Source organism: Haemorhous mexicanus, chromosome 3 (assembly GCF_027477595.1).
Source record: "Haemorhous mexicanus isolate bHaeMex1 chromosome 3, bHaeMex1.pri, whole genome shotgun sequence".
In the NCBI taxonomy this organism is placed as follows: Eukaryota; Metazoa; Chordata; class Aves; order Passeriformes; family Fringillidae; genus Haemorhous; species Haemorhous mexicanus.
The window spans coordinates 37,723,057-37,736,516 of NC_082343.1; the positions used below are offsets into that span (position 1 = coordinate 37,723,057).

The 13,460-nt window shown below is 42.7% G+C and overlaps 1 protein-coding gene across 1 annotated transcript in view; it reads right to left on the reverse strand.

Moving 5' to 3' along the window:
- GLP1R (glucagon like peptide 1 receptor) overlaps positions 1-8,302 on the reverse strand; it is an 83,713-nt gene extending 75,411 nt beyond the window's left edge. The window contains exon 1 of the mRNA XM_059841379.1: positions 8,123-8,302. Within this exon, the coding sequence (XP_059697362.1) occupies positions 8,123-8,194 (72 nt within the window). The 5' untranslated portion in view covers positions 8,195-8,302. The remainder of the gene's footprint in view (positions 1-8,122) is intronic.
- Positions 8,303-13,460: the final 5,158 nt, after the last annotated feature.

The window sequence follows — 13,460 nt, forward strand, 5'->3', positions numbered from 1 at the left end:
ACCTGCTGGGTTATTGACAATACAAACAGCACACAGTGCCTAGAATTTATCATCTACTCAATGAAAAGCCAGGAAAGAGACAAATATCACAGGAGGATACTACACAGAAGTCAAGAGACAGTTATTCTAATGTCTCCAAACCTTCCCCAGTGCTGGGGCTTTAGAGATGAACTGCAGCACAAAAAATATTAAGTCACATCCACCAGGGCTCCTCCTAACATGAACATCATATGTTTTCTGGTATGCTTTGTGCATACATGACCTCAAATGTAAGAAGTGAGTTAAAAAACAGTCTCCCCACCTAACTGAGCACAAACCATTTGTCCTTTCTGCTCTCCACTGAAAGCTGACTATGCCATCTTGAAAAACATTAAAGACTTGGTGATAAGATGTTTGCAATTGCAGGGACATACCACGCCCCCTCACCTACTATCCTAATGCCTTATATAGTTACAGCAAACTTCAAGTTAAAAAAGAGATGCTTTAGAATCCCTTAGAAGGTCAGTTATGTTGTAGAGTGATTTTCAAGTTTGCTTTGATTTGTTTGTGTTTTTTTGAAGGTGGTCACTGGTCTTGACACCCATCAGAGGTAATGAAGTAATCCTCTGATTTATGTGCTCTATAAGGTTCTTAGAGAACTGTGGCCCTGTTGCTGCAGTTGAGAAGTCACCTACTTGTCATCTGTCCTTTATAACAATATAGGGTGGGACTGGGGGACATAAAGTCCAATTGTAGCCATTTTATAAGGGCTGCTTTCAGATGTCAAGAAAGACTGAATTGCTAAAAGAGATTAGCATATGCAAAATTTGACTCAGTCTGGTTACATAAGAAATAAACCATCTGAAACTCAGTTGTAAAGAAGCTGAGCTGCAATTGAACAACTGGAATATGCTTTCAGCAAAAAAATAAATCCGTTTTCACAATGAAATAATACATAAGGATGAATATAGAGGAGATCTTGGTCACAACATGAGCAGTGCTGATACCTATGGAGCAGAATGGGAGTAGGAATATTACCAAAAGAAAGAATTCAACAGTTGTTTCCTATAATATGTAAAAAACTTACTGTTTGCAGAACTAAGAAGAAAAGGAAGATTAAAACTACAGATCATGAAACAACCTGGTTTTAAAAGGTTCAATCCACCCATTTCATTGGAATGACTTTTGTACTTCTCTTGAGTGCTTGGGAGACATCAGGGTAAAGCTTGATATCCATTCCTCAGCTTGCTTCAGCACATAAACTGTGCTCACAGGTAGCTGGATTGCCTTTCAAAGCACCAGAGAAATACCCACGCTAGGCAGAGCCAGAGCAGCTGAGAGGGCTCTTCTGGCATCTGAACTTCTCATCTGCTTTTGGCCTGTCCACACACAACAGCACGTCTCAGCCTACTCATGCTGCCAAAAACACATGCTGTGGTGTAAGAGGACAGCTCCATACACCTCTGCCCTGCACCAGAGACACACTCAATGCAAAACTCTCAGTGGTCACCATTCTTCCCATTTAGAGAAGGATTTAGAGGACAGCACTGCTCTCCCTCAGGCTGCTCACACAAGTGTTTTGGTTTACCTGATTTGGTGTGCCTTTCAGTGTGATTCAGCTTTCAGACTTAGCAGCACCAGAACTACAGATGTCAGAGGACTTACCAAAGCATCCTAGCCAGAAATGAAAGTCTTAAAAAGAGCAAGACTTCAGAGATTGTCCTATGCAGATATGTCCATATACACACCCCACATCCCCCCTGCTATTTGCCCTAAACTCATTAAATCTAACAAAGAAACTGCTTCATGGGGAGAAGGGGCAGCTGGGGAGGTGGGGGAGAAGGAGAGAAGCAGTGCAGTTTTACAGAAGAGACAGGGAAAAATGAGCCTGAACAACATTAAGATGTGAGCAGATATGCCCCAATTACAACAAAATTTAGATGACAAGCTAACTCATGCTCACTTGTTCTCTAAAGATCCAGAAGGCAGTGGAAAAAGGCAGGACACCACAAGAGTCACAAGCTTCTAAGCTGTGCTCAAAGGATTCAGAGTTTTCCATGTGCAATATGATTCAACTACAAAGGTCCCAACTCTTTAGCTGCTTCCAAGGCACAACAAAAAAGCAGGTTCCTTTTCCTACTTCTTGTACAGTACAGCAGAGAGCACATGGATAAAACGAGTATGTAGTAATAATAAAATGCAAGTTTCAAAAATTGTCTTGAAATTATCAGAGAAGGTGCTGGGAGAGTGGCAGGGCATGTGCACAAGTGGGATAAGGCAAGAACAGAACAGGTGAACTCAGATGAGCTCAATGACCAGATGAGCACAAGACAAAAATACAGTAATTCTAAAAGCCAGCAAAAAACAATTGAGGAAAAAGATGATAAGGCAAACTAACAATGGAATTCAATCAATTGCAAGAAAAATAGCAGTCAATACCAGACTACACTAATACAGCAATCTATTAACCATCAATTATGGTGAAACAGCAATAAAAAGTAGTCAGTAAAATGACCAGCTGAAGGAAATATTCTTTTTCACATGTCTAAACTACAGTTTCCTCTACACAGTTACCATATTTTTGATTGTTCATTCAATTAAATTAAGCCCCTGTTTTCTCTATACAATAACTGCAGTATTTATGAGACAATTAAGAAGCCGTATTTGACCTTGGGGCAGGGGCTGCTCACAAGGTTTCATGCAAACATTTGGGAAAGAGCTGTTCATGTTATCATGGCCCCACTTCAGCAACCTGTATCGATTCATTCACCTGCATCAGAGGCAGTGGCAGTTGTTAGTCTCTGTGGGAAGACAAGACCATAAAGATTAAGGGGAGGGCAACTGGTAGAAATCTAACCAGGTTACCCTCCACAAAGTTGCACCACACTGTATCCCTGGAACACTGCCTTTAAGGCTTACTGAAGTCCCAGTAAAGCACAGGAGTTTCCTTTTGCATGGGTCCGTATCCCTGGCAGTAAGAGCAGACTCATCCACATTCCTTCAGCAGTGGAAGCGGTGTGCTTTTCATGTTTATGCTCACAAACCACAGATCATGATGCTGCTGCAACTTTTTTGTGAGTTTCTTCTCCTCCTGCCTGTGAGGATTGGCACGTATTTCCTAAGCTCCCCCAAGTTCACACCAAGGCAAGGGATACTGGAATGCAGCAATCATAGCCCAGCGTGGTTGAAATTCATAAAGACCAGTTTCCAACACTGAGCAAATCGAGGCATCAAAGAACAGTATTCAGCCAGCACCACCAAACTTTTTTTCACCCTTCACGAGTTCAAATTTGCTGCATATGAAACTATGACATTTGAAGGGGTTACCTTCTATTTGGCGAGAGATCCCTAAATACTGCTTACTATCCCTCTTCTAATGGGAAGCACTGGATGCAAGCAACAAACTCAGTCTTTTTTCAGTGGCTAGGTTAGGAAGCTTTATTTAATGAAATGAGTTCCTGACTGATGTTTTAATTTGGGCTCACAAGCAAACAACATTGTAGAGCTTAAATAAAAGGTCTCTTATCTACTTTGCTGACAATTTTTTTTTTCAAAACTGAGACATACCTGCTATTACGTAAGCTCACTTTTGTTAGGACACGAACTAATAGAACTGATGTACTGCACAAGGAAACTTGAGCAGGCAGCCTTGGTGGCAGTACATACACTGGTTTATCACAGGAATGCAAAAGCTGCTCCTGAAAGAAGATGGTAACAGCTTTCATTTCCCTACAGCACTGCAGAAGGAAACAATCAGTTTTGAAAAGGACTATTTCCAAGTTAAAAACTAGTGAAGGCCCTGTGATTTCAGAGATAACAGCTCCTAGTGTGTCCTCTCAAGTGACTGGCAGTCAATCAATGCAGCAAATTAAAGCCCTATTTACACAGGCTCACAGAAACAGGATATGATACAATACCTTTAAAAATCTGACAGAAGGCAGACAACTGTTTATATTCTGTATATCAGGCCCAGTTTCACTGAACTTTACCTCAGCTATAGAGCCACAGCCTTCAGAGTACAGGAGGTTTAGTTTTGCAAAGCTCCATCACTTCCATCTCACTTTGAGAATACAAGTTCTTCTCACAAAGGAGAGCTACTTGTGCTCGTACAGCCATAACATCTGTCTACACTTTTCCTCAAATACTTTTGTCCAAACTCCCAGACTGTCTCCTAGGCTGGGGGGTGGGGAAGTGATGGTGGTGTGGTCACAGCTACAGAAATAGGGGGAAGGATTTAAGAACTGTTTCACTAACTTAAGCTTTCCTGGAACAGACATCAGAGCTTTTAAACACTGCCAAGGGCCAAGTCACTGTTCTGCTGTGTGAAATACAGTCCTTTCCTTTGGCCCTTGGAGATCACAGAACCATGGGTTGAAAGAGATTTTAAAGACCACCTGGTTCCAGCCCCTCTGCCGTGGGCCTGGACACCTTCTACTAGACCATGCTGCTCAAAGCTCCATCCAGCTTGGCCTTGAGCACTGACAGGGATGGGGCATCCACAATTTCTCTGGGCCTGTTCCAGCACCCCAATACCCTCACAGTAAAGATTTTCTTCCAACCATCTAACCTAAAATGAGTCTCTTTCAGTCTGAAGCCATTTCCCCTTGTTCTGTCACTACATGCCCTTGTCCTAGGCTCCTTAAGCCTGAAATGCCATGTGTCATCTCCACACCCTCCTCCAATATAGCTATGTTTGGGATACTGTAACAAGTATCTTATTAATTGGTATCATCAGATTTCCTATGGTAGGCCATCTGGCTTTAGAGCACACACATTGTAACTTCATAAAGTTTCCAAAAAATTAGAGTTTTCTATACAAAACAAACAAGAAAACCCCGACATTATTTTATGAATACATAAAGGTTTCAGCCACTTGGGATAGTAATTTAATTTGCATTGAATTATATAATACAATCATCTAATTTAAATTTACACCATAATAATATAGTAATGAACTTAAACAGCCTACAAATACGAAGTTTTTAAGAACCTGGCCATATTCCTGGGAAAGCAGCCCATTACCTAGAAGCTAGCCAAGTATCCTTGAATAATAACTACAGCAAGATGGCCCAGTGTCAGACCTTGTCCACCCTTTCCTCCACTGCTTTCTATACCTCTGCCAGTACATGCTGCTGACACTGGTCTAGCATATTTTGATTTTCAGAGTGGGAGCAACAAAAAAGACCAAAAAACAGCTCTGTGAAACTTTTGGGAGCAGAAAATGGAGAAAAGGAGTAACTCAGAACCTCCAGCCAACCTACTAGTGGAGGGATTTTTACCCAGTTGGTGTAATAATAATCTCTTGGTTACCCAGCTAACCAAGATGCAGTCCAACTCACCATCCTCACTTCTTCAAGGAGTCACTAGTTTATAGGTTCACTTCTCTTTCTGTTTCTCAGACAAGCTCTACAGTCATTTTCCCACCCCAATGACTTCTAAAGAACACAGATCTACAGGACAGTGATAGTCAGGAACCATAGTCCAGTTTTCTCAGCATTAGGGCATGTAACAGAAGACAAGAAGTCAAAATGGGCATGGTCCTGCAAGCCTGGGCTGGGGCATGCAAACACTTTGGGGACCTCCATGCCCTCAAGGGCAGAGTACAGCACACTAACAAGTCATTTAAAACCGCCCCCTCACACTGCATCTTTTCCTCAAAGCTTATCAGGATTCAAAAGTCACCGTCCTGGAGACAAATATCCAATCCTATACACCCATGGTGAAAAAAGCAGATGCTGCATGCAGAACTAGAAAGCAGCCACAGCAAGCTTCAGAAGGGTGAGCAAGGAGCAGTAACTAACCATACATGCCCCCAGCACCTGCAACCTAACAAAGTCCTGCTGTTGATCGGGAGAACAGCCAGCTGCTGTATCTAAATAAGTCTCAGTAACAAAATAGTAACTGAGAGCACCAGTAACATACAAACATTGAGTGTGGGTGTGTGTATTTACCGGTGTGCTTTTCTATTCCCCTACCGGAGCACTTCAGACACAAGAGGTGAGGAGAGCAAAATTTCCACTGAATTCATCTGTTTCCACTTCTACCCAGACCACCTCTAATATTTCCATTTAGCCTCAAAAACAAAAGCAGAGGTAGTTTGAAGAATGGGATCTCCCAAATCACAGCTGTAGCACAGCTCTTTCCTGTTCTTCACTGACATTTAAACTACTTCTTTGAGATTATCTTATCAAACCTTTGAGCAAAAGTACTACATAGAAAAGCAGGGTCTGAAAGCCAAATCCAAGAGAGGGCTGGATGGCAGTGAACCAGTGGCCAGCTGCCGGTCAGCTCTCTCAGCAGCAGGGCATCACTGCTCAAGGCCAAACAGAGAAAGGACACAAGCTTGTCATCAGTAATGAGATTCTGCAATGCAGCCGTGTGCTACCAGCTTTTGGTCATTTTATTACCCTCAATGCTGTAAGGAAGATCCAGACCTAGGAATTACCCATCACCCTGCATTTAAGATGATGGCACATAAGCGGCCGGATAAAAACTCCGGACTAAAATTCTTCTTCCTTCTACGTACATTCTCAGCTTTCTCTTCTTCCCTTCCTCACTTGTTTCAGGGGGTGAAGGGAGAGAAAGTCTCAGTAAAACATCAGTCAGAGCACCAAAAAAATTCTTCTTCCCTCAACTCTGTATCACTTCATTCTGCCTTTCTCTCACACCTGTCTTTCACAGATTTTACTACCTGCTATTGACTGTGCAGTGCTATTTTCAGTTTCCTTTAAATACCACCTTTAACACTATTCTAAACTGAACCTGAGAAAATAATTCAGATAGCCAGTCACACACTTTTGTACACTTACCACTGAGCAGAGTACTTCATTCAGTTTTTCAGCACACAACAAGCACAATCACTGCTCTAGAGAGGTTGTCAGATAAGACCCTCTAGTGTCAGAAAAGGCTATAAAAGTACTTGTTTTACTGTAAGACTGAAGTTATAGTGTTGAGGAAGCCTCTCTCTTCTCACCTGCTCCCAGTTCTTCATCCAGGTAAAGAAGGCCCCTTGGCTCAAAATATACTTCACTTTGATTCTCTAATGCTGGCAGCTCCCCTATTAGTTTGCTCTGTGGTCGAAGTTCAAGTAGCTCAGGGATTTAGCCTATCAAATATCAAATACCTCTACATCTGGAAGCTCCCCAGCCTCTCAGGGCCCCTGTTTCAGTGTTTGATCATCTTAACAATTAATTGGAATTTTTCCTACAGCAAATTGTGCCTGTTGCACCTTTAAGGGCCTGAAGTAGATAGCAAGTAAAACAAATCCACCAGGAAAACCCACTGTGTTAGACAACCCAACAGGTTGTCTACCTACCTAGTTTGGTATTAAACAGGTCCTCTTAGTGCTGTATTGTAGAAATCTGTAACCCCAAAAGCTTTTAGCAACTGGAAAGAAACTGGACAGTGTATTTGGTCCATCATCAGATACACTGTCCTTTCCTTGACCTCTGCAGCCCACAACGCCTTACTCCCTACAGCAATAGGCTCCTGCTGCCACCCCAACGCTGTAACCTCCATCCCTCCCCGTCAGTCTCTCCTGCCTCACTGTCCCCAGTTCACCAAACCACAGCCAACCTTCTCCGTCCATCACCCCTTCCCTGGCCCTTTCCCTTTTCCCAATTGCCTGCTCTGGCTTTTCACACGGATTATATTTTGCTTTCCCACCCTCAATGCTGTGTCACAGCCGACCCTACAATCCCCCGACAGGACCCTGCTCGGGTTTTCCCACGGCACTACGTTTGTTTGCCATTACAGACACGCGTGTTATTTCCTGTGGGTTTATGCCGGGGGGAGCATTACCTCCAGGGCAATACCCTCGCAGCAGCAGCATCTCCGCTTCCTTCCTCCGCTCCGCTCGCCCTAAGCCCCCGCCCGCCCGCCGAGACCCCGGCGGTGCCGCCCGGCTCCTACGCGGGACCCACGCACGGAGAATTCCCCGCGCTCCAGCCCCGCCGTCCCCGGCGGCCACCGCTTGTGCTGCAAGTGGTGGCGGGGGCGCCCGAAAAGTGACGGGTTTAAAACTTCTGACTTCTCTTCGAGCTGTTCCCGCAGCCGCGGGCACGGCGGCACCGCACCCCCGCGGGAGCCCGGAGGGCGCCCGGCCGGGCCGGGGCAGCGCCGAGGGGCAGGAGCCGGCACTCACCCGCCTCACCGGGAGCGACCTTCCCGCGGCCGCCAGCAGCAGGAGAGCGAAGCCGAGCGGCGAGGAGGGCATGTCCGGGGGCGGCCCCCCATGCGCGGGGGCCCGGCGAGGCTCCGGCTCCTGCTGGCCGCGGAGGCTCCGCGCCGGGCACAACGAGCACAAACCTCCGCGGCGAGGGCTCCAGAGGCCGCTTTTGTAGCGGCGGCGGAGGAGGGGAGGGGCCGGCCCAGGTACAGCCCGGCCCGGCCCGGCCCAGCCCCGCCCGACGGAGATGTGGAGCCGCCGCGGGTGGACGGGCCGGTGCTGGGGGCGGGAGCGCTAAGGGCTCGGTCGGGGAGGGAAAGGGAAAGAAAAAAGTGGAGGCAGCCCCTCTGCGATTCCGTTCCCCACCTTTTCAACTTCTTATTTTCTTTCGGTCTGAGTCTGTTCAGGCTTGAGCATTTTGGTGACCTTCATGCTGTTCGTGACGTCCAAGTTTTATTAGGTTTAATAATAGTGAATGCAATTATCCATTTATAACCTGAATTTGCAGAGGTGCATGCAGTGCAGATCAGAGCTTGCTCTCTAAGTTGAAGACGGGGCACAGGTCAGTCCCGGCAGTAGTATGATGTGTAAATCTCACTTACACATTAAATTTAGAATACTTATTTTCCTAGCAAAAGAAGGCTCTGAATCTGCTTTGTGCTAGATTCACATTACTGTTCTTATTTATTCACTCTGCACTGGCTGGTAGAACTAAACCAGCAGTAAGCACCTATATCGGTGAATTCTACACCAGAATCTGGAAGAAAGCCATCAGAGCTAGAAGGAAAGCTGAAAATTGAACCAGGAAGTGGGGAAAGTATTTCACATTGGTCAGATGCAGCTAGAATATAAACAAGTTAATAGCTTAAATATTAATGATGTGTATTAATTTCAAATACAAAACAGCATCAGTCTGATGCTTTGGAAATGTAACTAGTTAGAGCATCAATGCTGTGAGATCATGAAGTCATGAAATTCCTCTAAGTGTGACTTGACAGGGCAAGTGCTTACATCTCAACAGCTAATCCAGACAAAGTATTTGACATGGTGGTTTGGTTGACTGAAGGTAGAAAATATATTTCCTTCAACTTTTCAAAAATGAAATAAAATAAAGATTAAAAAAAAAATAAATTACTACCTTCAAGCCAGGCAACAGAAACCTTTAAATAAAGAGAAAGAAACCTCTTCCACCTGGATAGCACCACCAGCATGGTGCACTTATTTCACATGCCAATCTTTACTGCTCTCTATTGTTTCTGCACCAGGCTTATTAAATTTTCCAGTTAAGACTTCTGCTCCTGAGATGATTCCCAGCACCTGTGTGCAGAGGAGGGCCAGCTGCTTTTGCCAGACCTTAGTAGACTCATGCCTCCATTGAGAAGCCTCGTCAGGGCTGCAGCAGTGATGTATATCCTGCTGGAGGCAGGAATTTTACTTTGGACATGAACTCTGCTATCCAGAAATAATCCCAGGTAGCTCTTCAAGCATGATGACATCATACCAGGGGATGATGACCAAGCAGCCAGGCAGACCATGGCTTAACTATCACAGCCTGGGGTACACTGTGTACCCTCTACGTTATCCTTGTGGATGGAGTTGTGCATGGCTGATACCAAGAAAGGATGAGTTGGCTGAAGGAGGAGGTGTTGTGGAGGTTGGTTGGTTCTGTTTAGGCTCCAAAGGATGCATAGAATAAAGTTATGTAGCAAGAACTCTGAAAGACACCATGGCCAAAACCCTCACTCTTGCCTTAACTAAGGGACATTTAAATATTAACAGGCAAACTGCATTTGCTAATAAGCTCAGTGAGGTACATGCTGCTGCATACATGACTACATTACTCAACTCCCCCCTTAGATCATGATATACAGAAGGAGGAGAAGGGGTACAATCTCATGCCAGTCATATGATTGGGCTGTGTACAAGCAGGGTAGAAATGTCATCTGGTTAGGAAGAAGACCCACAAGGACCTTGGAGACCACTGATGGGCCACTCTCTTCTCCTCTCTTCTCCCTCCTCCCAAGCAAGGATGCCTTTATTGGTAAGCTTCTGCACACAACTATTATTATTCCTACTATTAATATCTCTATTGTATCAATTGAATTTATCAACCTCAATTCTGAATATAGATTTCTGTTCCTTCACTAAACCACATTATTCATGGATCTGTGATTGCACAAGTTCTTATTCAACACAAACTAGACCTAGAGGGTTGAAACTTCAGTATTTGTGAACCTGAGCTCATGGAAGCTCCTACTGAACATGACCAGACTTAGGGCCAAGTTGGTTATAATCAGAAATCAATGCCAGCTGCACTCAGACCCTCTGATCCCTGAGGACCTGCTGGAACACAAGGGAGTTTATTTTCTTGACAAATTTATATACTCTCAACAAAACACATAGACTACTGTTATCTATATGGATAGAGGAAAAAGCAAAGTAGATCAGAATAAACTCTGAACAGGTGCATTTTCACTGTAGCCAGTAAGAAGCAACTATCACAAGACTTAACAAATCCGGTTGACTGAAATGACTGCATTAAAAGACAGGTCATTTTCCTAGAGATGGAAAAGTATTTATAATTCAATAAATTAAAATATTTTTTGTGGGGAAATACTGTTGAAAGTTGTCTATCAAACCTGGGTCTGTTGGATTTTTTGTTACATTTATTCATGTTTTTAATAATATTAAATTTTAACTTGGTCTTTTGTCAGTGATTATGCAAGAAAAGAGCAGTTTGAAAGTAAGTGAATCATTAAAATGACACTATCCAAGTTTGAAAGGAGCTGGGATCCTTTCAGTTTGAAAAATACAATGCAATGAGTTGATGAAGCTTTGCTCAACTTCAGAATTTTGTTTGTTGACGCAAGCACTTCTTTTCCGGTAGATGAAGGAATTCAGATGCTATTTAATATGCAGGACTTTGCAACAGCTCTCCTGCTCCCTTACCTTCCATCTGCACCAGACCTCTCATGTATTAAGGAGGAGCTGCCTTGCAGTTACACTGAAACTCAGGGATTATTGTCCTTCTATGACCATTAAAGCATTCTTAATGCAACAGACTATGTTTTGAGGACAAAACTGCATTTTGAAAAAGCCCAGTATCTCTTTCAGTAATCTCCCCTGATAATCCATTTCTGTGGAGATGGCATAAACTTAACTGCAGGCAATACACAAAGCCTTCCGAAGGGTTTAGGCTCTCTACTATCTGAAATTTATCACCACTGGACTTGTATATTGCAGAAAGTAACACTCCTGTCTGACAAGACTGAATGCTTTGTCTCTGAAACTTTCTGAAAGGAAAAGTCTGTGTAACAGAGAAATTGTGTGTTTCTGCTGTGACATTTGCTGAGTAGCAGACATTTTCCTAAGCTGCCATGGGCAGTATCCTAAGGAATATTATAGCTTTAACTGCAAGTTATGCACTTCGTGCTTCTCCATGACCAATAACTACTGGCTTTTATAAACATCATCTTTCATAATAACTTTGTTTGGCATAGAGATATACTCTTGAATCTCAGTGCAAATAGATCTGAACTCTCAGTGGAATTTTAGTCCTTTCTAGCTTGTACATGTGTATTTGAAGTTGCAGGGTACAGGGTTGCTGACATCTGAAGAATTGTTTTCTGAGACTCAGGATTTAAATGAAAACTGGAGGGAGTGGCTGCCGTGTACAGTGGCTGTACAAGTGTTGCCCAAGTGCCTGAAAGGCAAGAGCCATTTGCTGTTGTGTTTTGTACCTGTAGTGTGCTGCAGCAGTGAATGTGCTTTGGCTCAATTTTTCTCTACAAAGCTAAGAGGAGCTTTCAGTAAAGATCTTTACAAGCTCAATAAAAGCTAAAGTGTCTGAGCTGAGAACAAGCACCTATGAAGTAACTCAATTAAATCACTTAAAAATTTGAAATATGTGCTTAGGAGAGGAAGAAGAATCATTTCAGTGTTGAATCATTGAATTTGAATTATGTTTGTGGAGTTGTAACTCATATCAATACCCTAACCAAAATAAAAGTTTATCTAAGTGTAATCCTTCTGTGGGCCTCCTGGGGAAAGAAAAAAGGTGTCTCTGAGCTGGATTATGCAAATGAGAGTTGCAAACATATATGCCACAGCTGCAAATACAGCACATTGGTGTTTAGAAAGAGCAGTTTGTCTTGGAGCTATATAAACTTCAGTATCTTTGGAGATACTAAATTACAGTAATTGCACCTTGAAATGTGAACTCTGGGTTAATTTATATTTCTTAGTAAAACTCAAAATTATCTTATTTTGAATCAGAACATCACTACTGAAAATAGTTATGTAAAAAAGTTCTAAAAAAAGTAAAAAAGTTCTAAATGCTTTTGATGGGCATTAGTGAAGGGCATTAGGAAGCAGGAGAATTTCTCCTGGTTGCTGACCATCATACACATTTTGCATTAAATCTCAGTAATTTTAATTTAGTGCTTTTAAGTACTAATTGTTCTGTTACTTAAGTTCCCTGCCCACGTGTAGGAGAATGTGCTCAGTTCATGAAATGTCTCATGGCAGCTCTGCAGGGCTGGAATGCAGGGGTTGAAATCAACCAGCTTTCCATATTGTAGATGCGGGCACAGAATGAATGAACAGAATCTGTTGATCACTTGTTTTTCCAGACATAAGGCTGTGGCTGTAAGTAACAGACAACTCCCTTTTCAGCTGTCAGACAATATGGCTTGTGCACTTTGGGCTATACGTTTCTTGATGACAACAAAGAAAGGAGTGCAAATATATTTTTTTTAACTTAAGTTTTGTAAACTACATAATGAACTGAAATGGCTGTATATACTTTTGGAGTCTAGCTGCCTTGTGGAATTTATTCTGTGTAATGATTGTATGGAGGGAAATATTTAGATGGGTATTTAATTTCAATACAATACAGTTCTCTGTCTTTTAAAGAAGAAATTGATTTAAATGGTCTCCTTAAAATGTTGTTGAAGAATTTATGTGACTGCGTCAATTTGTGAATATGATCCAGTCATTCCTACATTTAAAAATCTTAGAATTATAGAATTGGAAATGTCAAAGCTAGTTGCAGTCTTGTAATATAATAGAAAATAACTTTTATTACAGTTTGAATTTCTTAGCAAAATCCCTGACTCCTATTTAAAATTTTCATACTAAAAACCCCTGTTCAAAAAACTTTGCTAAGAATAGTGTTTTGGACTACAGAAGGCTGCTAGGATGAACTAATAACGATAAGAAATTATCAGCAAAGAATTCAATTTCTCTCCTCATTTTTTACAAGAAAATAGGAAGCTATGACCCACAGAATAAAGGAAGAAACGATAAGTCTTCT